The sequence below is a fragment of the Eptatretus burgeri genome, chromosome 2, assembly GCF_056783735.1.
Source record: "Eptatretus burgeri isolate ZD-2024b chromosome 2, Ebu_testis_v1, whole genome shotgun sequence".
Classification (NCBI taxonomy): domain Eukaryota; kingdom Metazoa; phylum Chordata; class Myxini; order Myxiniformes; family Myxinidae; genus Eptatretus; species Eptatretus burgeri.
The window spans coordinates 123,678,832-123,703,876 of NC_140962.1; the positions used below are offsets into that span (position 1 = coordinate 123,678,832).

At 51.4% G+C, this 25,045-nt stretch overlaps 1 protein-coding gene across 7 annotated transcripts in view; it reads right to left on the reverse strand.

The window, feature by feature from the left end:
* Positions 1-223: 223 nt before the first annotated feature.
* The window catches only part of LOC147032986 (nucleobindin-2-like), an 85,523-nt gene continuing 60,701 nt past the window's right edge, over positions 224-25,045 (reverse strand). For 6 of the 7 annotated variants that reach the window (XM_085871075.1, XM_085871074.1, XM_085871073.1 and 3 more), the window contains exons 9-13: positions 23,037-23,129; positions 15,516-15,605; positions 5,711-5,881; positions 5,264-5,405; positions 224-1,904 (exon numbers count right to left, since the gene is read on the reverse strand). In XM_085871075.1, coding sequence (XP_085727201.1) covers positions 1,768-1,904; positions 5,264-5,405; positions 5,711-5,881; positions 15,516-15,605; positions 23,037-23,129 — 633 coding nt within the window. In that variant the 3' untranslated portion in view covers positions 224-1,767. The remainder of the gene's footprint in view (positions 1,905-5,263; positions 5,406-5,710; positions 5,882-15,515; positions 15,606-23,036; positions 23,130-25,045) is intronic. The other variant, XM_085871070.1, reaches the window with a different exon arrangement.

Genomic DNA, 25,045 nt, shown 5'->3' on the forward strand with positions numbered 1-25,045 from the left:
TCAAGATATAACATTCAATTGAAATCAAGTTGTTCCTCGATCATAAACTGATGTCTGCAGGCAGACATACATACATATGAGATGAATCAATTGCTCAACCCCGCTTTATGCTTCGCATGTGCAGGGTAATAATCCTTGTTATGCAAGTAAATTGATCCACTCAATTACCAGGTCTCCAATCCACATTATTGATTTGGATTTCGACACAGAATAATGCAACAGATATTGCGCACTCCTTTGATGAGTGTTAACTTTTATAACTCATGAACTACATATTGAAGCAACACAAAAAAACATTAAACACATTTTTTTTGAAGAATTCATATTGATAAATTTACTTCTGTCCACTTCAGGAAAGACCACTAAAATTTTGAATGAGACTTGAAATACTTCTGCAAATGTCATACACAGCACTATGGTTGGCATCGATTATTTTTTCAACTGCTGTCGGAAACTTGTCAAGATGAACAACAAGGTCTGCTTGGGTGGATACACAATAAATCGATACAACGATACGAATACATCAAGGAGAAATCTCTTAAGCATTAACCAATCCTCGGAGGCACAGTGCGAGTCATCGTTTTCAAGCTTCAATCTGCATAAACGGTTCTACCTTTAATTACTTCATAAGCAACACAAAGGTCTTAAATGCAGGTTAAAAGTCTAGCTTCGATTCCTGGTGCAACTACAAACTGTCACCCGAGTACTTCGCAGAAACAGTGCTATATCATCGAGTATGCCGTTCTCTGGAGAACACTAATCTGGCTGTCCTGTCTGTTTGCACTCATGGGCACAAAAATAAAACTGCCTTTTGAAAATATTTTGTCTATTATATTGCAGTGACCAAAACAATTTCTACATTCCCACTTGAACTTGCTTTGGGGTTGGGGGGAAAGAGGGACAGACTACGTCAGCGGCAATAGAAACAATACACGTAAACGGCTCAGTGTAGCATACGCACAAACCAATCCAATCATATCAAACACGTAAACACCAGATCTTTGACACTTTGTAAAACACAAGTGTCATATTTCCAAATTAACTTTTATTTCTTATATAACACACACACACACACACACACACACACACACACACACACACACACACACACACACACACACACACACACACACACACACACACACAGAAGTTTTCTTTTTTAAATTCAAGCACAGAAAAGGAGAAATGTTAGTTTACTTGCAAACTTAGGTGCAGGAAATGTTCAGCATAATATATGCCACAAAGACATAACTCAATCTCAAAAAGCAGGTACATGAACAATCTTAGCTGTCATCAGTGAAGAAGAAATGTTTGTAGGTTTAAAAAAAGAAAATCTACATCTCTTATTGTACCCTCAGGCACACAACACTTCCTTCTTCAACTCCCTTCAAACCCCATCTCTTTCCCTTGACATTACCACATTTCCACAAATATTTTGCCGTGAAAGCTAAAGTAATAGAAGCAAGCATAAGTGTGCAAGTTGTGGGCGTGTGACGAGAGTTCGCAAATACAAATGAGAAAATCGCAACAAATTCTGTAATACATAATTTCCTCTAAAAACCTGCCCCAAGTATACAGAAAATATTGGTTAACGGCTGGCTGGATCAGTGATACAACATGGTCAACCGAGCGAGGGATCAGCCGGATGCCTGTCGATTGTTCATGGCACACAATGGCAACGATATGTGTTGACACAATATTAGAATATTGTGACGTTTATGCAGTAGGTGGAGGAGAGGGCAGGAGGGAGGTTGAAAATGAAGTCCTTTACACATGTAGAGGTTCAGCAGCAACGGGCTGCAAAGGAACCTTGCCATCACCCTGCCCTTGGCCTTCCAGGTGAATTGGATGGGCAGCCTTTCCATCGACTGATTCAGCTGCATTTGGATGAATTTCTGGAACTGCTGAAAGTAAAACATATCAAGTAGAAAAATTACTCAACTTCTTCCACCAATTCTTGTGAGAAATAAATAATTATTTCAGAAACCTTCATGGAACAAAATAAAAGTACAGTATTCCCAAAAACTTGCATAAAAATTTTAACATTCCCAGTACAGATACTTGTCACAGTCACAGAACATACTGTGGATGAAACATCAAACTTCCAAGCTTTTATTTTCAAATGAACTATCTCGTTCTTGGTTTTTCAAACCCGGGGATGCGACCCCAAGTGGGGTCGCCGAGCAAATTTCGTGGGATCGCGGGCGTCCACTTGCAGCGAAAAAAAAATTGTCTATTTTGGATCGGTGTTCGCTTTTACGGGATGTAATATAAACGGTTTGTTCAAAGTATGGGAACCGGCGCAACATGACGCTTGGAATGGGATCCAGCCAATGAGCGGGCTCGCTGAAGGGCGGTTCATTTTGGCGGGAAATTAGTGGTTTGATCCATGGCATCTCAGACTCAGACTCTGACTCCATCATTAACGTCTATTCACGTCTCCACGTACGACTCGAGACCTTATTTGTGATGGCAGCACCGGCCACCAGCAAATCTCGAGAACGTTCTTACCAGGATAAATTTCTGGACCTTGGATTTTACTACGTGGTGGACAAAAGTGGGGCACAGAAGCCTCAGTGTGTGATTTGTTTCGAAGTGCTTTCTACAGAGTCTATGAAACAAAATGAGTTGCAGAGGCATTTGACTACAAAACATGCGCCTTATCAGGGTAAGGAGAGAGCGTTCATTGAGAGGAAACTTCTTGCACTCAAGAATACGTGTCTTGACAGAGAGGGTACATGCCATCAGACCAATTCTCAGGCATTAGAGGCCTCGTATCGAGTGTCGCTCCATGTTGCCAAGACTAAAAAGCCTCACTCCATTGCGGAAGAACACGTGCTGCCATGTGCAAAGGACATGGTATCTCTGATGGTTGGGGAGGAAGCAGTGAAGAAACTGGCAGTTATACCCCTCTCTGACAACACCATCCAACGCAGAATTGAAGATATGAGTCTGGACGTAACGGCTCAGGACGTACAGAAGATCAAGGAATCGCCGTGGCACACCATACAGTTGGACGAGTCCACTGATATCGCATCGTACGCGCAACTCATAGTCTGGGTCTGCTTCATCAAGGCTAATAACTTTGTTAATGAGCCTCTGTTCATCGAACCATTGGAGGTCACCACCAAAGGCGAGGACATTTTTGGGAAAGTAGAGCAGTTTTATCGTGACCATGATCTGGACTTCTGAAAGTTGCTCGGTTCTACAACAGACGGCGCGCCAGCAATGTTAGGAGTGCGTTCTGGATTCAAGGCGAAATTGCCTGAGGTGGCTTCTCAGACCTCCATGGTACACTGCATGATTCACCGAGAAGCGCTAGCCTCTTGTACTTTGCCAGAAACCTTGCAGAGCGTGCCCTCAGAAGTCGTAAAAATGGTGAATCACGTCAAATTGAGCGCCCTCAACACTAGGTTATTCAGGCTATTCTGCCAGGAGATGGATGCCGACCATTAGAATTTACTATTCTACACTCAAGTGAGATGGTTATCTCGAGGAAACCTTCTTCTGCCCGTTTACGAGCTCAAAGATGAACTGAAGGAGTTCCTATGCACACAAGGGAAAATGGCATGGGTAGCATTGAGTCAAACTCTTGGCTGTCAGAACTGTGCTATCTCGCTGACATCTTTGAACGTCTCAATGTCCTCAACCACTCCCTCCAAGGCAAAGACGCCAACCTCATGATTTTTCATGACAAAATGAGCGGATTTATGGCGACTCTAAAATTACTGGCAGACAAAGCAGCTGTTAAGCGCTTCAGCCTTTTCCCCCGTCAGGTGGAGCATCTAACGACCTGCCAGTACGATGATACTGAGCTCGACAGTCTTTCTGGGGAGATAACACGTCACCTTCGGTCGCTCATTGAACAGTTTGAGCACTATTTCCCTGAGCTGGATGTGCAGTCCTTTTCTGTGGTTCGGGACCCTTTCACGGCTCCACTGGACTCTATTGCTGATGAAGATGATACAGCACAGGAAGAGCTTGTACAGCTCCAGCAGGATTCAGGAGCGCAGGCTCTTGCGTGGACGAATTCGTTGTCGAAATTCTGATGCAAAATGCTGCCGTCGTACCCGACCCTGTCACGGCACGCCATTAAGGTTCTCATGCCATACCCTTCATCATACTTTTGTGAGCAGTCGTTCTCCACCATGGTGGTGATTAAAACAAAGTACAGAAATCGTCTAGAAATGGAGCATGATATGATCCTGGCATTGTCATCGACTTCTCCACGAATAGAGAAGTTGGTTTCTGAAAAACAGGCTCATCCTTCTCACTGATATATTTAAATGCCATTCGGACTAAACTTCTGAAACATTCAACTGTACTATTTGGATACTGTCGGCCATTCTCCGTTTACTCGTCCATGAAAACATGACGATGGTGAATAAAGTAAACAGTAAATGTTCTTGTGTCATATGAAATCTTATCTTATATATTATGAATTGGGTTTTGAATCTTTTGGGTCGCACGATGTAGAGAGGTTCTGAAATTGGGTCGCCACTAAAAAAGTTTGAAAGCCACTGGTCTAGTTGAACGATGGATGAAATCAACAGGACGTTGAATGAGGTATGATGCACACCGTGGGGAACATGGAGAAGTTGATGTTTCGGGTGTTTACCCTTTATCGGAGCAAACAGCCGAATCGCCCAATGTTAACCCTAATTCGTGCCGAAGAAGGGTTAATGTCCGAAACGTCACCTTCGATTTGCACGACTGTTAGCATACCTCAATAAACGTCTTATTAATTTTGTCTGTTGTTCTTCCTGTTCACCGACGTATAGACACGAGCTTTCACCAGTAATTCGACAAGTTCTTCCTTCTCTCGAGTTGAATAGAATTTGCATTCTATACCTCCTACTGGTGGGTATAGAATGCAAATTTGAATCGGAGTACAATCTTTGCTGAAGGCAATTAACTGACCGACCTGATACAGCTGTAATTTTAGGGTCGAAAGTTGTTTGCCAAGTATATGTGGCAAGAGTTCCTACAGAGCAACAACTGCATTCTACTACGCACTTAGTAGACATACTCACATTGTAATACATATTTAGGCATACTTGCATTGTAGTTTGTACTTAATAGACATACGTTACAATAGTACGTAATTTATAGACCTACTCACATTCTCGTAAGTACAGTATCGTACTGTACTGAATAGACACTCACCTCTTGCCGAGTCGAAGCATCAAGTAAGCAAACTCAGTTTATATACAGGCTATAGATTTGTTCCTGAATGCACCCATGGGAGCCAAATATAACTTACCTTGATGCTTGTTGACCACAACTGGTGGATTTTCATGAGTCTCAGGGTGCTTCATGCCTGGGTTCTGAGGCTGCTCGTGCTGGCCCATGTCATGCTTTTCTTGAGTGATTTGTTGGCTCTTCTGCTCCATCATTTGCACAGCCTATGGAGAGTCACATGTTAATTGACAGGCCACAGCCAACATAATTTAACGGCAATGTTGTTCCCTTCAGAGTTAAAGATGACTGTTCATATGAAACAAGTTAACTACATTGTGAATTTGTTTATAGTGCCGAAGCTTGTGCTCAAACAGCAACCATGCGTTAAGTTAGCAAGCAATGTACTCTGGTGTTGAGGAGTATCCAAGAAGACCTTGAGATATCCTGCTCACAGACAGACAGACACAGACGTGAAAACATAATCTCCATCCACCTTTGGTGGTGGAGGTAATAATCCACTAGTAACCACCTGTTGGTATTCTTGTTTACGGTCCTCAAGCTGGCTATGCTCCTTACGGAGAGCATCATGCTGCTCGCGCAAGTCTTGGGCTTTTGCATGCAATTTGGCCTCTGTTTCAGCCAACTCCTGTTCAAAGCGTCGTAGCTCCTCCTCTGTGTAGATCTCAGTCTCATCAAGGGTCTAAGGGAATACACATGAAGTGCAACAGAAAATAAAACATACTGGATGTGCTACGAGTACCATTGTGCAAATTAGTGGAATACAAAAACGCCTTGCAAAATAAATGCACAAAGTCTGATTCTCCAGGTGTCGAGTTCTTAAATTACAAGTTGGCATTCAAAACGTATTCAAGACAAAGAGAGTACAAACAAAATATTTTAAACTGGTTATTTAATCTTGCAGTTTGTTTATATTTTTTCTTGATTGATGTTTGCTATTGACTCACTTAATTTAACTCTTTTTAAAACACCAAATCAGAATTTTAGCATGAATAAACTTCTTTCAAACAATCAACCTTGTTTGACTGGAAGTGTTGCAGTGACTAAAATCTCCTTTTCTCAGTCTTGTTGCGATTTATAAGAAATGTGAGCAAAAATCTATCAGTATTTGTAACTACTGGAGTACCAAAGGGGTCAGTTTTGGGTCCATTGCTGTTTGTAATTTATCAAGATGGTGAAGAGCCATTCCATGTAACTTTCTCTAGCGGTCACACGAGTCACAGATTTCAAAGTGCTGTCATTCAATGAAGAATGATTCATTCGGAATTTTATTTAAGCAGGCTTGTCGAATGTTGGGCCCTTTGGATGTGGGCTCACTTACATGTGGGATGTTTTGGATCATTATCTTGTTGGAAAATGAATCATCTTCCAATTAAACAATTTTCACAAGGAACTGCATTGGTGCTGCAGTATCTGCTTGTACTTCTCTTTTGTTAGTGTCCCATTGATTATAACAAGTTTTCCTGCACCAAAAGCTGAGATAAAACACCAGATGGTCACAGAGCCCCCACCCCTGTGTTTAATAATAGGCTACTATAACATTTCATGTCATAACATTCTCCAGGACTTTGGTGTATGAACTAGCTAGCGTCTCTTAGATCCAAAAAGTTCAAACTTCGATTCATCAGATTAGAATACCCGATTCCATTGTTCAATCGGCCAATATTGATGTTGCCTTGAAAATTCTAGTCTTTTCACATTATTCTGCGATCGCAGCAGTGGTTTCTTTGCTGCAACTCTGCCACAGGGTCCTGCTGCAATCAGCCTTCTGCAAACAATGCTGGCTGGGATGTTAACATTCAGTCCTGCTCTCATTTCATTTGTCAGCTGCTGACTTGATTTTCTTCGATTGTGTAAGCTGAGCAACCTCAAGTACTTGTCTTGCCTTGGGGAGGTTCCTCTGGGTCTTCCTGGCCTTCTATTGTCTTGTGCAAAGCCAGTTTCTTTCAGGCATTGCAAGGTGTATCTCACACCATCATAGGAGATCTTTAGCATTTCTGTGATTTTCTTCAGAGCATGCCCTTCTTCTCACAGAAGTTGGATCTTCACATACTGTTCTGTTGAAAGTTTCTTCCTTGGTACCATTCTGAACCCACTCATAGACTTTCAAACAAGAGAACAAGCCGATGAAAACTAATTTTACATCTACACTAATTTACTACTTTTATTGTGGTTTCTTGTAATTTGAATTATGTACCTGGTATAGATTACTTCAATAAATTTATTATTTACCACACAAAAATCCATAAAATTTTTCTAGCATATTTTTAGTTGATAATACTAGTACGTGCCCATTAAAAAATAATAATAATAATAATAATAATAAAAAAATTCATACCGCGACCAAGAAACAACCACAGGCCGTTTCATCGCTCTCGCGTGCCTGTACGGGCGTGGCCCGGAAGTTCGCATATCACAGTCACGATTATTTGCAATTTAGTTTTAATGGCCAATTATTCAATTTGCGCTAACGTATTTTGCCTTTTCGCAATGTCATCGCAAGGAAAAACACAAAGAGAAGAGAAGAGAAAAACAAATTACTTCCTGCTTCGGAGCATACCAGCTCACTCTGATGTTACCGAAATTTATGCACCGTCTAATATGAAAACGATCATAACTTGGGGCATTGTGTTTATCTATAAATGCGGATAAGAAATTGAGAATTTATTAGAATACACGAAGTCATCACTCTCCGGAAATCCGTACGTTGTAACGCGTAATGGGGAACGCGGCTGAGGTTCCCTTCCCCCAACGGCCACGCCCATGCAGCAAAGTGTATTGTCATTGGTTGGTAAATAAATGGCCATAACTTGGCAAGCACTTGTCCGATTAATATCAAACCTTAAAAAGGCACATCCTCAGGTCCCCAGCAATATATCTGGCAAGTTTCAATTAGATCGGACCAGTGGTTGCCGAGAAACAGCGGTCTCACACACACACACACACACACACACACACACACACACACACACACACACACACACACACACACACACACACACACACACACACACACACACACAGCTGGAATTATAGATAGATAATATGCATAGCAATTCATTGTCCTAATTTATTTTAATATGCTTAAAGGTAATGAAACGGAAGACCAAAAAGTAAAGAGCAAAGATGGAGTCATCGGGAGGAACCGGGATAGGATTTGGGTTTCAGCCGCTACTCAACCCTATCCAGGCACAGCCAAATGAGCCTTACAGAAAAATTTCTGCAATAATTCACTTTTCCTGAAAGGGATTATTAAAGAGAGGAATCGAGAGTAAAAGAGATGAAAAAGAAGAAAAAGCAAGAATTAGAGTGAATAAAGAGAATTGTGAAAATTATTTTTCGAAAGAAGTGTGAAAGGAACAAAGAACACAGATGTCAGGAAGAACCCGGACAGAGAGATTTAAGCAGTTACTCCCCAGGCTGAAACACAGCAACATGTTCACGCTACCAGAGGCAACTGATATTAAATTGACATTCACAGAATTTCAAATTATCTACCTATATTTCACACTTGTAACTCCCCAGAAATGTTTAATGAAAAACAGCACTGCCAAAGTGAAAATAACCCAAACTTTTACACAGTAATGCATAACTAGAAAGCATTTCAAAATGAAAAGGCCACCCGCCTCCGTTTGTACTCAAACTAAACTTGGTGTTCTCCATATTCTCATAATGAAGGTTTGTTCAAAATTTGACGACAAAATCTCAAATGGTAAATGATTGCAAAACCCCATCTCCTGCTGTGCGGTGGACTTGCTAAAAAAGAAATACTTCTTCTTCGTCTGCTTTCGGCTGCCCCCGTTAGGGGTCGCCACAGCGGATCATCCGTTATGATCCGCATAGTGATTTGTCACATGTTTTACGCCGGATGCCCTTCTTGACGCAACCCTGGTCGCCTCTAACGACACAGGGATATGGTACACCTATTTTAACTGGGGTATACACCTTGCTAATAAAGAAATACATAAGCGTTAAAAAAAAACAGGCTGTGTCTTCCTGCACAGCAGCGGATGGGCTAATAATGCCTATTTGAACTTCTTGTGACTGCCCTTTGACATTTTGACCGAATTATTAGTCTTCTCCATAATCTCATAATAAAGGTGTAATGTTCCCACTTCAGTCTTCGTCCCTGTCTATCGAGTACAATAGGTTTAATCCGGACACGGGCACAACACAGCACAGCACTGCATCGGAACATGGGCGGGTCCGTAACTCTGCTTAACCACGCCACGGTGCACCCATGTATGCATGCATTAGTATAAACTACTGATACATCACATCTTCCCCCTCCCCTTTTTTTAGGGCATCTCTACTGAGATGACCTAATAAAGCCAGACCAAATGTCCGTCCGTGAACAATTTTTCTTTCCGATCTTAATGAAACCTAGGATGTGGGTAGAGGTCGATGAGTGTTGCACAACGATATAACTTTTGTCCGGGTTCAAGGTCACGAGGTCACGCAAGTTATAGAAATCGCCATTTTCAAAACCTATCTAGTCTGCCATTCTACAAGATATTCGGCAACTGTTTATCGATTATGATAGTAAAAAATATTATCTTGTATCTAACCAGACAGATTTTTGAATTTCCGTCCCGTTTGGCCGCCACGTAACCTGGAAAATGGTCAAAAACACCTCCCGGTACAAAGAAAACTTTTTACTTCCGATCTTGATGAAATATGGTATGTGGGTAGAGGTCGATGAGTGATACACAATGACATATTTTTTCCCGGATTCGAGGTCAGGATTAAGGTCATGAGGTCACGAAAGTTGTAAAAGTTGCCATTTTCAAAACCTATCTAGTCTGTCATTTTAGGAGATATCTGGCAACGGTTCATCGATTATGATAGTAAAAAACATTATAGAGATGACCGTCACCCCCACATGGGGGTAATTTTTATTTTTTACAAATCAAGACGCTCAGGAGGCTTACAGACATGAGCTGATCTTCTAAGGGCGAGTGGAGGGTTGTCCTTGCTTGCAACTGCTGTGGGTTTCTCATTAAGGGGTAGAGGGTTGGGAAGGAGTTCAGGTATATTGATGGGTGAAAAGCTTCCATGAGGAAACACCTCAGGTTCAAACACAGGTGATGTTAATACAGGAGTGGATGACATAGGTACTTGAGCTGGTTCAATGTTTGGCTCCCCATGACGCAACCTGAGTTGGTCAACATGTTTACGCATGCATCCATCATCACACAACTTCACAAGAAACATCATTTCACCAATGTTATTGATAATAATGCCAGATAACCACTTGATTCCACATCCGGAGTTCAACATGTATACAGGATCATTGATCTGGAAGTTGCGGTATACAGACGTTTGGTCGTGATTACGTTTCTGTTGATACTGTACTTGTTATTCTCAACCTCGACCGTTACATCCGGGTGCACTAATGATGCCCGTGTTGTTAATTCACGGCCCATCAGAAGCTTGGCAGGTGAGCGACCGGTGGTTTATGTGGTCTGGTGTGGTAGTTGAGCAACACACGAGCTAGACGAGATTGAATGAGCCTTCCTTGATGCGGCTTAGGCCATTATTGATGATCTGAACAGCATGTTCAGCTTGACCATGACTGGCAGGTTTGTAGGGGGAAAATGTGTTGCGCTTGATGCCATTTATTTTACAAAAGTTCTGAAACTCTGAACTCGTAAATGACGATCCATTATCTGATACAATGGAGTTCAGAAAACCACGTTGTGCGAAAATGGTATGAAGAGCTTCAATTATTACAGTAGAGGATGAGGATGGCACCACGAGAGCTTCAATCCATTTGGAGTGGGCATCAACTACGGTAAGGAAGAGCTTCCTTTGAAATGGACCAGCATGGTCGATGTGTAATCTGGACCATGGCTTTGATGGCTACGACCACATGGCTAATGGAGACTGTGGCAGCCTCTTGGCATGGCTTGACAAGTGTAACAATGGCGTGCACTGGACTCGATGTCACTATCCAAACCAGGCCACCAAACATGGGCTCGGGCAATGGCTGAAAATTTGATGACAAAGGCTCAAATGGGAAAAAAAAAATAAAAACTTATGGCCTGGACAGACACAGACACAGACACAGACAGACAATCGCAAAAGCCCATCTCCCACTGCGTAGAGGACATGCTAATAAACAATCTATTCCACATCAAATCTCAGGTATACAAGCACGAACAAACACAACACACCGTCCAACAGAGTATTTGTGACAATGACGATTATTCTTCTTTCAAAATGAAACGTTAGGGCAATGTGCAAACAAAACAGGGTTTATTACACAATTTATGCTCGTTTACAATACATTGCAGACAGCATCTTGACAACATTGTGTCCCATTTTAGTGATATATCAAGCTCAAATGCACGAGCTTTCTAGACCATCCGTTTTTTTTTTTATCACATTTGGCTGCTCACTCAAGATCAGTTACTCATTAAACTTATCTGATCAGTTTGTTCATCAAAAACCTTTTGAAAACAGATTGTGCAATGCCGAACACCCGTGCAAGAACTGCTCGCCTTGGTGCCCGTCTCCAATAAGATGACCACTCACAAACAATAATCGTTTTTGATTCACCTTAGTCCATCCATTTTGATTGCATGTCAGACAGATTGGTAAGATTTTGGAGCAGATATGTGAGGAAAACGATTTGGGAATAATTGTACACAAAACACTAGAGCAGCTGATACAGGTTGGAAGCACCAAAGATGAAAAAACGATTACAGGATAATCAGGAGGGGAATGTGTTCAAGTCATTGTAAGTAATGTTAGTGACTTTACTTGTACAATAATCACTATCAACGTGCTCATTGTGAACAGTAAACACGGAGGTGCAAACGTGATGACCCTTATACAGGGGGGAAACCCACCTTACGAATGAGCATGAGCAAGCTTTCACAATCAAACACAAACCACAATTACTCACAGCATCAAACAACTGTTCAATGCATTCTCGTTTTGCCAGAAAATGCGTCACAAAGTAATGCAAATGTTGCATCAAAGTTGGCGTTGTTGTTAGACTGTATAATTAAACACTGTTTGGGATGCATTCGAGAGGGTTTAACAATGGCCAATTAGAGTAGTTCCATGGTTATCAGATCTTAGTGTTGTGGTAAGTTGAGAAAAGTTTGCATTGAAATAAAAAAGTTTCCATGATAACATGATTCAAAAAGAAGACCCAAAGGTGGTCTTTTTATATTGTTGCGGTTCTCGGAACCGCATGCATACAACAGATAGTGTCCCAAGACAGTTATTCCATTATTATACGTGTAGATAGTCATCTTCCTTTTGTTTAGCAGGACAACAAGGGAGTGCGTTGCGATGATCTAATAGCTAGGGTTGCTTCAATCATTTTTTTTCCTTCATTTCTGATTATTCCTGAGGTAAATCAGCCACGTGCGCCTTCCCTGTAAGGTGGGGCCTCGTGGAGGCCAGCGCGTGCGACGCCATGGTGGGGAAACTGCAGCACCGAGTCATGTAGTGTGCTAGTTGGTGCTGGACTATTGACTCGAGTTTCCGATGGTCTGGGGAGAATTGCCGATTGCATTAGAAAGGCATGCAAGTAAACACCTCTTAAGAGGCTGCACGAATGGTGTTTTTCACGGCACGAAAAACATGGCCAGCACAACACCCACGCTGCACGAGACACGTACAGAGGCCAATAAAGCCGACTCCACGCCATGTTGGGCAGGATACGAGTGTGCGGGTAGAAGCGGCTTGTTCTTTTTTTTAACCTTAATACCCAACACATATTGGTGTTCACGCCGCGCACATGCTAGCGGAGTCGTGTGAATGCGAGCACTGGCCAGGTGCGTAATGAAGGAACAACGCGCAGTGTATGGAATGTGCTTGAAAGCAGACACGTATGCCGCTCGTGAAACGTACATGGATTTATCCATGGCAATGTACCTTCATTCCTCGCTGGCAGTGGTGGATTCTCCACCGATGGTGAACATCTTCTCGTCTCTGCGGCCAGAGAGGCTGCAATCGAGCAAGGGAATGTACAGTGCAGGCCACGTTGGCGCGCGCGGAAGGAGCACGTTGATCGACGCCGGTCAAACGCCCGAGCGGGCATGCGGGACCCTCGACCGGTCGCCTGGGGGTTTTGCAGGATGATTCACGTGCCAATTTTGTTGTGGGCGATTCATGTCATCTCGTGGGGTCGGAGTGAAGTATGGCCGCTGTTTGAGATGGCCTTGCCGGAAATGAAGTGAGGCTGTTTCTGGCCCATGCTGGCAGGCCACGTGAGCGGTCGGGGCCAATCGGAGCGCCCGATTCGGGTGATGATGTTTGGATTCAGCATGGCCTCTCCCCCGCCCCCCCGTCTGCAGGACCTATAAAGGTCGGGGCAGTCCCTCTTGCCTCGTCGGTCTGTGTTTCCTGCTCCTCGCCTCCGTCTACGCCTCGTCGACACCACCACGACCCGCCGCCTGCTCCTCGACTCCACCACCTCATCTCCGCCCACACCACGTCGACCCCAACAGCCGACCTGATCCCGCCTACTACTCCACCCTCACCCTCTGGACTCCGCCCCTTCTCCACTGAAGCTCCTCCTTCACGAACACAGCCTCCACACATGCGGCTTGGGCCAGAGACAACGTGCCCACTGTCGGGTACCACACCCCGGAGCATCGCCTCTACCCCCACCCCCCTGAAACGTATTGGTGGCACGTCGTGCTATCGGACGCACAGGTACCGAGATCATAGCCTCAACTTCCCCCCCCCCCACCCTCCCTGGTTGCAAAACTCCCTCATCATCGGGTTTTCTGTGTCTGTGTGTGTGCACTGGCGCCTGTCTGCCTCGGTAAGACTGCAGAAGATTGTTATTATTATTGTTATTATTTTCACGTTGTATGCTCTGTGTCCCCTTTTGTAAGTTGCCTGTTTATTGTCACACCACACGCTTCTTCCTATCTCTGCACAACACACCCCAAAAATCATCACTGTGCCACATATCTTTCCTCACCTGTTTGTAAATAAATTATTATTATTAGGAATGTTCCCTGCTTGTTTTTGTCTTTTCTTCCATTGATCCAGCATGGTCCGAATCCTCGCTTAGCCGGGACTATTCCCAACGATCCGTTCCTTTTAGCCGGTACGTCTTTGGCAGTGTCGCTCGGCTGCATCCGATCCGGTAAAGTGATCTGGTCCGATTAGATAGAGTTATCTGGTTCGGACAAGGCATACCGAGGGCATGTTCCCCAGTAATTAAATCACGTGATTAATTTGGTAACCCGATTAACCCATAGACGGGAGGACCCTAAGTCACGCGGTTGAGTTATTGGTGTCCACGGTCGGTTAAGCGACCTACCGCGCCACGGAATTATCCGTGTGTGACGGCCTACAATTCTGGGGAGTCTAGTGGGAATCGACATAGCCTAGTGGTCTTCTCACCCGACCCCCCGGCCTGCAACAATATGTTATGAGGTGATGGGGAAAAAACCTAGAAGGCAGTCCTTCAAGACTGACAATAGGTGTGCGTGCATGCACGCACAGAGTGTAGAAGAACTTGGTCAGGATAGGGAGGGCAGAGGGACGAGAGGGAGGGAGGAATGAGGCCCAAAGTGAGGCAACAGAAAATTGAATTCACCAACCTGCCTGCAATCCAATTACAATGGAAAGTCTGGCACTTCCAGTGGAGCAAAATCGGAAGCAGCTTCATCAGCATGAAGTGGGGACCCATACTGCAGAATACGTTGGATTTAATCCTCATACACCGCAATAATCTAGTGACTAGTGAGCGACTCAGAATAAAGCTAGTTCCACAGGGATTTCTGAGGTGTTGGCCTGACTTGGAAGACAGTTTTTCAATGTGATCCAGCACAAATGATGAGTCAAGGAGTTCCAAAGACGGCACTTCTTCCAGAGATTGGCCAGTGAAGTAGAATGGAGGTTCAAAAGTCAATAATTGGAGCAGGACAGAACTAGAGCACGGGATGTTTGTGGGTTGAAAGACATGTTCCAGGTAAATGGAAAAACTACCCTTTACCACAGATTTGCAGAGACAGATGGTGCAGCAGCAGGTCTCTCAAAAGTGTGGTGCACTGTTTGACACATAGTGGAATCATCTGCAAAACTGTACAGCTCAGGACAAAGGAAGTGGGCAGGTCATTTTTGTAGATGAAGAATAAAGTCAGTCCTAAAATAAGAAAAGTTCCACAAAGCGATGAGTATCGTAAAAATGACAAAGGACAACAGTAAAATGGTCACACACAGAAATATTTAGTGATATAAAGAACAGATGGTTATGAAATCTTACTTGACAATAGGCTTTAAAAATAAAATAAAAATAAAAAAGGAGGAGAAGGAGTATGAATATCAATGAGACTCACTTCCCAGCCATCAGGTTCTGCAAACTCCTTTGTTTGAGTTGATTGCAAGAACTCCTCAAAGCTCACCAATCGGTCTTTATTCTTGTCAACCTGGTGATAAGGAAAATGTCGTGAGTTTCAAGTAATCATCCCTGCTATGCATTTGCATTAACTGCACATTATTACAATACATATATGTAAGAAAATGGTCACTGGTTGTAAAAGTATTCAGCCCATTAGGTCAGTACTTGGTGGAAACACCTTTTGCAGTAATGACTGCTTTGAGTTTTTTTGGGGTAAATCTCTACCAGCTTTGCACAGAGATGGTGAAATATTTGCCCATTCTTTGAGCCACTCAAGAACATTTATTCTCTTCTTATACAGCCACTCCAGTGTGGCTTTACTTTTGTGCTTCGGATAATTGTTCTGCCGAAAAGTGAATCTCCTACCCAGTTTCAGATTCATGGCTGACTCAAGCAGGTTTTCAGAGGATTCTCCTGTACTTTACACCATCCATTGTCCCTTCTATCCTGACAAGCTTGCCAGTCCCTGCTGATGGAAAACAGCCCCATAACATAATGCTGCTACGACCATGCTTGACAGTGGGACGGCAGGCGCTGCAAGCGCAGGTGGCGGCGGAGCATTCCAATCGCAGGCGGTGTCGGCGGCGGAGCGTCCCGTCGCAGGCGGCGTCGGCGGCGGAGCGTCCCGTCGCAGGCGGCGTCGGCGGCGGAGCGTCCCGTCGCAGGCGGCGTCGGCGGCGGAGCGTCCCGTCGCAGGCGGAGTCGGCGGCTGAGCGTCCCGTCGCAGGCGGCGGAGCGTCCCGTCGCAGGCGGCGTCGGCGGCGGAGCGTCCCGTCGCAGGCGGCGTCGGCGGCGGAGCGTCCCGTCGCAGGCGGCGTCGGCGGCGGAGCGTCCCGTCGCAGGCGGCGGAGCGTCCCGTCGCAGGCGGAGTCGGCGGCTGAGCGTCCCGTCGCAGGCGGCGGAGCGTCCCGTCGCAGGCGGCGGAGCGTCCCGTCGCAGGCGGCGGAGCGTCCCGTCGCAGGCGGCGGAGCGTCCCGTCGCAGGCGGCGTCGGCGGCGGAGCGTCCCGTCGCAGGCGGCGTCGGCGGCGGAGCGTCCCGTCGCAGGCGGCGTCGGCGGCGGAGCGTCCCGTCGCAGGCGGCGTCGGCGGCGGAGCGTCCCGTCGCAGGCGGCGTCGGCGGCGGAGCGTCCCGTCGCAGGCGGCGTCGGCGGCGGAGCGTCCCGTCGCAGGCGGCGTCGGCGGCGGAGCGTCCCGTCGCAGGCGGAGTCGGCGGCTGAGCGTCCCGTCGCAGGCGGCGGAGCGTCCCGTCGCAGGCGGCGGAGCGTCCCGTCGCAGGCGGCGGAGCGTCCCGTCGCAGGCGGCGGAGCGTCCCGTCGCAGGCGGCGGAGCGTCCCGTCGCAGGCGGCGGAGCGTCCCGTCGCAGGCGGCGGGGCGGCCCGCCGCAGGCGGCGGCCGGCGGCGGAGCGTCCCGTCGCAGGGGGCCGGCGGCGCAGCTGCCCCCGCGGCAGGCGGCGCGGCGGCGGAGCGGCCCCGCGGCAGGCGGCGCGCGGCGGCGGAGCGGCCCCGCGGCAGGCGGCGGCCGGCGGCGGAGCGCTCCCGCGGCAGGCGGCGCCGGCGGCGGAGCGTCCCGCGGCAGGCGGCGGCCGGCGGCGGAGTGCCCCGCGGCAGGCGGCGGCCGGCGGCGGAGCGTCCCGCGGCAGGCGGCGCCGCCGGCGGCGGAGCTGCCCCGCGGCAGGCGGCGGCCGGCGGCGGAGCGGCCCCGCGGCAGGCGGCGGCCTGAGCGGCCCTGCCGCAGGCGGAGTCGGGCGGCGGAGCGCCCCTGCCGCAGGCGGCGGAGCGGCCCTGCCGCAGGCGGCGGGAGCGTCCCTGCCGCAGGCGGCGTGAGCGGCCCCGCCGCAGGCGGCGGAGCGGCCCCGTCCGCAGGCGGCGGAGCGGCCCCGTCGCAGGCGGCGCGGGCGGCGGAGCGTCCCTGCCGCAGGGGCGCGGCGGCGGAGCGGCCCCGCGGCAGGCGGCGCGGCGGCGGAGCGCTCCCGCGGCAGGCGGCGTGCCGGCGGCGGAGCGCCCCGCGGCAGGCGGCGGCGGCCGGGCGGCGGAGCGGCCCCGGGCAGGCGGCGGCCGGGCGGGCGGGAGCGTCCCGCGGGCAGGCGGCGGCCGGCGGCGGAGCGCCCCGCGGCAGGCGGCGTCCGGCGGCGGAGCGGCCCCGCGGCAGGCGGCGGCGCCGGCGGCGGAGCGCCCCGCGGCAGGCGGCGTCCTGAGCGCCCTGCCGCAGGCGGAGTCGGCGGCGGGAGCGGCCCTGCCGCAGGCGGCGGGAGCGCCTGGCCGCAGGCGGCGGAGCGCCCTGCCGCAGGCGGCGGAGCGGCCCCTGCCGCAGGCGGCGTGAGCGCCCTGCCGCAGGCGGCGGGAGCGGCCCCGCCGCAGGCGGCGGCCGGGCGGCGGAGCGGCCTGCCGCAGGCGGCGCCGGCGGCGGGAGCGCCCTGCCGCAGGCGGCGCGGCGGCGGAGCGCCCTGCCGCAGGCGGCGCCGGCGGCGGAGCGCCCCGCCGCAGGCGGAGTCGGCGTGCTGAGCCGCCCTGCCGCAGGCGGCGGGAGCGTCCCTGCCGCAGGCGGCGGAGCGCCCTGCCGCAGGCGGCGGCCGGGCGGCGGAGCGCCCCGGCCGCAGGGGCGCCGGGCGGCGGAGCGCCCCGCCGCAGGGGGCGCCGGCGGCGGAGCGCCCCGCTGGCAGGCGGCGCCGGCGGCGGAGCGCCCCCGCGGCAGGCGGCGCCGGCGGCGAGCCGCCCTGCCGCAGGCGGCGGAGCGCCCCTGCCGCAGGCGGCGGAGCGCCCCGTCGCAGGCGGAGTCGGCGGTTGAGCGTCCTGCCGCAGGCGGCGGAGCGCCCTGCCGCAGGCGGCGGAGCGCCCTGCCGCAGGCGGCGGAGCGCTCCCGGCCGCAGGCGGCGGAGCGCCCTGCCGCAGGCGGCGGTGAGCGCCCTGCCGCAGGCGGCGAGCTGCCCTGCCGCAGGCGGCGGAGCGGCCCGCCGCAGGCGGCGGAGCGGCCCTGCCGCAGGCGGCGGGAGCGCCCTGCCGCAGGCGGCGGAGCTGCCTGCCGCAGGCGGCGGAGCGGCCCCGTCGCAGGCGGCGGCCGGCGGCGGAGCGGCCCCTGCCGCAGGCGGCGGCCGGCGGCGGAGCGGCCCTGCCGCAGGCGGCGCCGGCGGCGGGAGCTGCCCTGCCGCAGGCGGCGGCCGGCGGCGGGAGCGCCCCGCCGCAGGCGGCGGCCGGCGGCGGAGCGGCCCTGCCGCAGGCGGCGTCGGCGGCGGAGCGCCCTGCCGCAGGCGGCGCCGGCGGCGGAGCGGCCCTGCCGCAGGCGGAGTCGGCGGCTGAGCGTCCCGTCGCAGGCGGCGGAGCGTCCCGTCGCAGGCGGCGGAGCGTCCCGTCGCAGGCGGCGGAGCGTCCCGTCGCAGGCGGCGTCGGCGGCGGAGCGTCCCGTCGCAGGGGGCGTCGGCGGCGGAGCGTCCCGTCGCAGGGGGCGTCGGCGGCGGAGCGTCCCGCGGCAGGCGGCGTCGGCGGCGGAGCGTCCCGCGGCAGGCGGCGTCGGCGGCGGAGCGTCCCGTCGCAGGCGGCGGAGCGTCCCGTCGCAGGCGGCGGAGCGTCCCGTCGCAGGCGGCGGAGCGTCCCGTCGCAGGCGGCGGAGCGTCCCGTCGCAGGCGGCGTCGGCGGCGGAGCGTCCCGTCGCAGGCGGCGTCGGCGGCGGAGCGTCCCGTCGCAGGCGGCGTCGGCGGCGGAGCGTCCCGTCGCAGGCGGCGTCGGCGGCGGAGCGTCCCGTCGCAGGCGGCGGAGCGTCCCGTCGCAGGCGGCGGAGCGTCCCGTCGCAGGCGGCGGAGCGTCCCGTCGCAGGCGGCGGAGCGTCCCGTCGCAGGCGGCGGAGCGTCCCGTCGCAGGCGGCGTCGGCGGCGGAGCGTCCCGTCGCAGGCGGCGGAGCGTCCCGTCGCAGGCGGCGTCGGCGGCGGAGCGTCCCGTCGCAGGCGGCGGAGCGTCCCGTCGCAGGCGGAGTCGGCGGCTGAGCGTCCCGTCGCAGGCGGCGGAGCGTCCCGTCGCAGGCGGCGTCGGCGGCGGAGCGTCCCGTCGCAGGGGGCGTCGGCGGCGGAGCGTCCCGTCGCAGGGGGCGTCGGCGGCGGAGCGTCCCGCGGCAGGCGGCGTCGGCGGCGGAGCGTCCCGCGGCAGGCGGCGTCGGCGGCGGAGCGTCCCGCGGCAGGCGGCGTCGGCGGCGGAGCGTCCCGCGGCAGGCGGCGTCGGCGGCGGAGCGTCCCGCGGCAGGCGGCGTCGGCGGCGGAGCGTCCCGCGGCAGGCGGCGTCTGAGCGTCCCGTCGCAGGCGGAGTCGGCGGCGGAGCGTCCCGTCGCAGGCGGCGGAGCGTCCCGTCGCAGGCGGCGGAGCGTCCCGTCGCAGGCGGCGTCGGCGGCGGAGCGTCCCGTCGCAGGGGGCGTCGGCGGCGGAGCGTCCCGTCGCAGGCGGAGTCGGCGGCGGAGCGTCCCGTCGCAGGCGGCGTCGGCGGCGGGGCGTCCCGTCGCAGGCGGCGTCGGCGGCGGAGCGGCCCGTCGCAGGCGGCGTCGGCGGCGGAGCGTCCCGTCGCAGGCGGCGTCGGCGGCGGAGCGTCCCGTCGCAGGGGGCGTCGGCGGCGGAGCGTCCCGTCGCAGGCGGAGTCGGCGGCGGAGCGTCCCGTCGCAGGGGGCGTCGGCGGCGGAGCGTCCCGTCGCAGGCGGAGTCGGCGGCGGAGCGTCCCGTCGCAGGCGGCGGAGCGTCCCGTCGCAGGCGGCGACGCGGCAGGCGGCGTCGGCGGTGGAGCGTCCCGCGGCAGGCGGCGTCGGCGGCGGAGCGTCCCGCGGCAGGCGGCGTCCCGTCGCAGGCGGCGTCGGCGGCGGAGCGTCCCGCGGCAGGCGGCGTCGGAGCGTCCCGTCGCAGGCGGCGTCGGAGCGTCCCGTCGCAGGCGGCGTCGGAGCGTCCCGTCGCAGGCGGCGTCGGAGCGTCCCGTCGCAGGCGGCGTCGGAGCGTCCCGTCGCAGGCGGCGTCGGAGCGTCCCGTCGCAGGCGGCGTCGGAGCGTCCCGTCGCAGGCGGCGGCGGAGCGTCCCGTCGCAGGCGGCGGCGGAGCGTCCCGTCGCAGGCGGCGGCGGAGCGTCCCGTCGCAGGCGGCGGCGGAGCGTCCCGTCGCAGGCGGCGGCGGAGCGTCCCGTCGCAGGCGGCGGCGGAGCGTCCCGTCGCAGGCGGCGGCGGAGCGTCCCGTCGCAGGCGGCGGCGGAGCGTCCCGTCGCAGGCGGCGGAGCATTCCCATCGCAGGCGGCGGTGGAGCATTCCCATCGCAGGCGGCGGTGGAGCATTCCCATCACAGGCGGCGGCGGAACATTCCCATCGCAGGCGGCAGCGGAGAATTCCCATCGCAGGCGGCGGCGGCGGAACATCCCATCAAAGGCGGCGGCGGCGGAACATCCCATCGCAGGTGGCGGCGGCGGAACATCCCATCGCAGGTGGCGGCGGCGGAACATCCCATCGCAGGCGGCGGCGGCGGAACATCCCATCGCAGGCGGCGGCGGCAGAACATCCCATCGCAGGCGGCGGAACATCCCATCGCAGGCGGCGGCGGCGGAACATCCCATCGCAGGCGGCGGTGGCGGAACATCCCAACGCAGGCGGTGGTGGTGGCGGAACATCCCATCGCAGGTGGTGGTGGCGGCGGAACATCCCATCGCAGGCGGTGGTGGCGGCAGAACATCCCATCGCAGGCGGTGGTGGCGGCGGAACATCCCATCGCAGGCGGTGGTGGCGGCGGAACATCCCATCGCAGGCGGTGGTGGCGGCGGAACATCCCATCGCAGGCGGTGGTGGCGGCGGAACATCCCATCGCAGGCGGTGGTGGCGGCGGAACATCCCATCGCAGGCGGTGGTGGTGGCGGAATATCCCATCGCAGGCAGTGGTGGCGGTGGAACATCCCATCACAGACGGCGGTGGCGGCGGAGCATTCCCATCGCAGGCAGCGGCGAAGGATTCAGATTGCAGGCGGAGGCAAAGGATTCGGATTGCAGGCAGAGGCGAAGGATTCGTATTTCAAGCAGCGGCAAAGGATTCGGATTAAAGAAGGGGGTGAAGGATTCGGATTAAAGAAGGGGGTGAAGGATTCGGATTAAAGAAGGGGGTGAAGGATTCGGATTAAAGAAGGGGGTGAAGGATTTAGATGGCAGGTGGTGAGAGTGAGACAGACGGGTATAAATGATGCCAGGGAGATGGTTTCGGTGTGGAATGAAAGTATAAAATACATATCTTAATTCTGTAGGAAAGATTGTAAACGCAGTTATGTGTTGTTTTGAATAGGCAAGATGAGTGATTTTGAAGGAAAGTCAAAGGACAGTGTTCGGTTATTGCAGAAAGACATTGGTACCGATACATCGAGCAGCAATTGAGGCACGGAATGTTTAGTCTTTGGATTTTAAAAATAGATACAGGATATTTGGTAGCACACCAAAAGCAAAGGCTTGTGAAGTAATGATTTCTGGAATACTTTCAAGAAGAGGAAGAGGAATACAATTTATGAGTAGATTGATAGATGTTAAGCTGTGCTTGGAAGTGGTGCACGCAGAAAAGTTTTGCATTGAGGAAGCGAGTTCGGAATCACTTCAGGGGCAAAGTGATCGTTTCCAGAATGATGGCCAACGATAAAAAGGAGGTGGAAGGAATTATGCAATGGGAATTGAAGAGGGAAGAGAGGCTAAAACTAAGGAACTGAAACTGGTTTAGAGGGAATTGGGTGCTATAAAAGATAAGCAGAAGGTATTTGTTCGGCATAAGCAACACGACTGTAATTAGACTCGGAACAGTATAAGGATAAACAGAGATTAATTTTAAAATAACGGCGAATATGAGAAGGATTTGGTCAAAATTTTAAACACAATATATATATATATTTTTTTTTTTTAACGTTTACAAAAAAAAAAAAGAAAAAAAGGGGGGGAAACAGCAGGTTCAGAGAAGTGTGGGCCCATTGAGGACTAGCACCAGGAGATTTATTAGTGATTAAAATGAGATGGCAGGCTGAAGAAATAGTTGTTTTGCTTCAATATTTCAAAACTTTAGAACAGTCAAAGGGCATTACCAGTGGATTAAAGAATCTATCAAGGAGGTGAGGAAGGGCATTAAGACGAGTTTCAGGTCAGAGTAGAGGAAGTTAAAAAAAAAAAATAATAATAAAAAAAAAAATCGGAAAGCGAAGATAAGATAAAGCTCCAGGGCCAGATAATATGCACCTAGCTTTCCTGGTCGGAGCCATTCCTTAAGCAAGAGGCTCATTTCCATAATCAAGCTGTCCATAATCTCATAAATAACTTAAATGAGGGCACAAGTCAGCATAATTCCAGAATCGAATAAATATGATCAAAAAAACATTACAACTGCCTAATGAAACAGTTCACGACACTTTAGTGTGATGTTGATAGTAATCATGACAGCGACTTGAAGATCACGCAAACATTGTTTAAAAAAAGAAAGAAATGAAGCACAAACCTCGTTCATGACGTGCTCTCTCATCCTTACCCGCTCCTCCTCCATTTCATGCATATCATCTTCAGCATTCTTGGAATCATAAACTTTCTCAAGCTGTACATAAAATACAAGAAGAAAACAAACGGATGAATATCACAACATCATAACAATGCTCATATAAATGTTATCATTGCTTTTCCTGCTTGTCATAGTCATACACATTACCAATTACAGATCATATCAGGAAGGAAATTCAAGAAAAACCCGAGGAGAAATGGTTCATTATTAGGGATGACAGGATGGCCTGGAGGTACGCACACTTGCCTCGAAGTGGTCTAGCCTGGGTTTGAATCCCAACCCAGCTATAAACTGTCATCCTGGTGTTTCACAGACACGGCGATTCATCAGCGCGTGCCGCCCCTCGGATGGACGTTAAACGGGTCTGTCAGCATTCGTTGATGGACATTGAAGATCTCATGATGTCCTTCATGAAGAGTAGGTGAGCTATTGCGAGCATCATTAACGAATTCCAAATTCCTACCCAAACCAGAGTCGAACGTCAGGTCTGGCCAGCTGGTTCGTGAAGACTCGACCAAGCTTCCCCCAGCCTACCCCACAAGAAAGGTGGGATAATGGTGGCCGTTAAAGAATAATAATAATTTTTTAAAAGGTCAATTATGGATGAATAGCTCAAAGAAAGGAACACCTTCGTAATCCAAAAATCTGAAGAAATAAAACTGTTTCAAAAATATAGACCTATAAACGTGCCGATCAACAACCCACAAACTCTTTACAGGAATCATCACAGAAGAGATGCATCACCATTTAATATAACAACGAGAAGGGCACACTTCGACGATGCAATGTTGACAGATATGCGTCCGCCCACGTTATTACATCATTATACACACTTGAACAAAGTTTGATTTAAATCCCTGAACCCAGCTTCAAAATATTAAATAATTTTGGCTGCTAGACCATGCATTCGATCAGAATGAAATTTAAACACATTTCCCCATGACTACGAGATCATAATTGTGGTTTCATATCGATTGATGCAGCAGTGCAAGAGAATTTTTTTTTTAAAGATTGTCATTCAAGCCAATATGGCTGCCAAAGCACGTGACTGGTGACATCATCAATTTGCCCCTTCCCTCCGCCCCACCCCCTCAATGCAAATAAGCCCCCGAAATTCATAAATGTTGATGACCCTCGATTACCCTAAAAAAAAAATGTTCATACTGACTGGATAAAGCAATTGACCTGCAATTATGATGTTGTTACAAAGCCAATCATGACATCATCAAAAAATAAATAAATAAAACATCACACTGGTTTCCCACAGGTAGTACTTGATATGTGCCAAGTTTAAATTTTTTCCATCGAGCGGTTTCGGAGCTACAAAGGTCCAAACTTTATCCTTTTTTCCAACATGGCTGCCACACCATGTGACCTCTGTCATCATAATTATCATCAAAACATTCTGCATGAGAAGTCGCACCTGTAGTGAAAATTTAGTGTCAATCGGATAAGCGGTTACAGAGAAAAGTGAGAAAATTAGCAAAGACGGATGTACGGACGGGCAACCCGAAACACATAATGCCTCTGGTGAAGTCATCAGCAGAGGCATAAAAATGCCTGGAGGACAAACAAAAATAATTCAAAATAAACTGCTAAAGGCCCAGTCACACCTTGATGTTTTAGCCAGCAATGGCAACGTATCAAAATGTATGTAAAACGCTGGCTTACGTTGAACTTTTGATGTTTTTTTTTAAAGATTCGGACGTATTCATAACGAGTTGGTCGTATGCATAGCGTATTAGTAACGGACACAGAACGTTTCATTGTCTTATAGATAACTTATACCAACGAATACTTAACCTGTTGTCAGCGTTCACAACCTATGCCCAACGATAGTCTAACTTATGCATAGCGCTGCTGCACGTATCGCCGATGATCACGTGGCGTAGCATATTAAAAGGCTGCCGCACAACGATTCAAATCATAACCGCCGGAGAAATGGAAGTGTC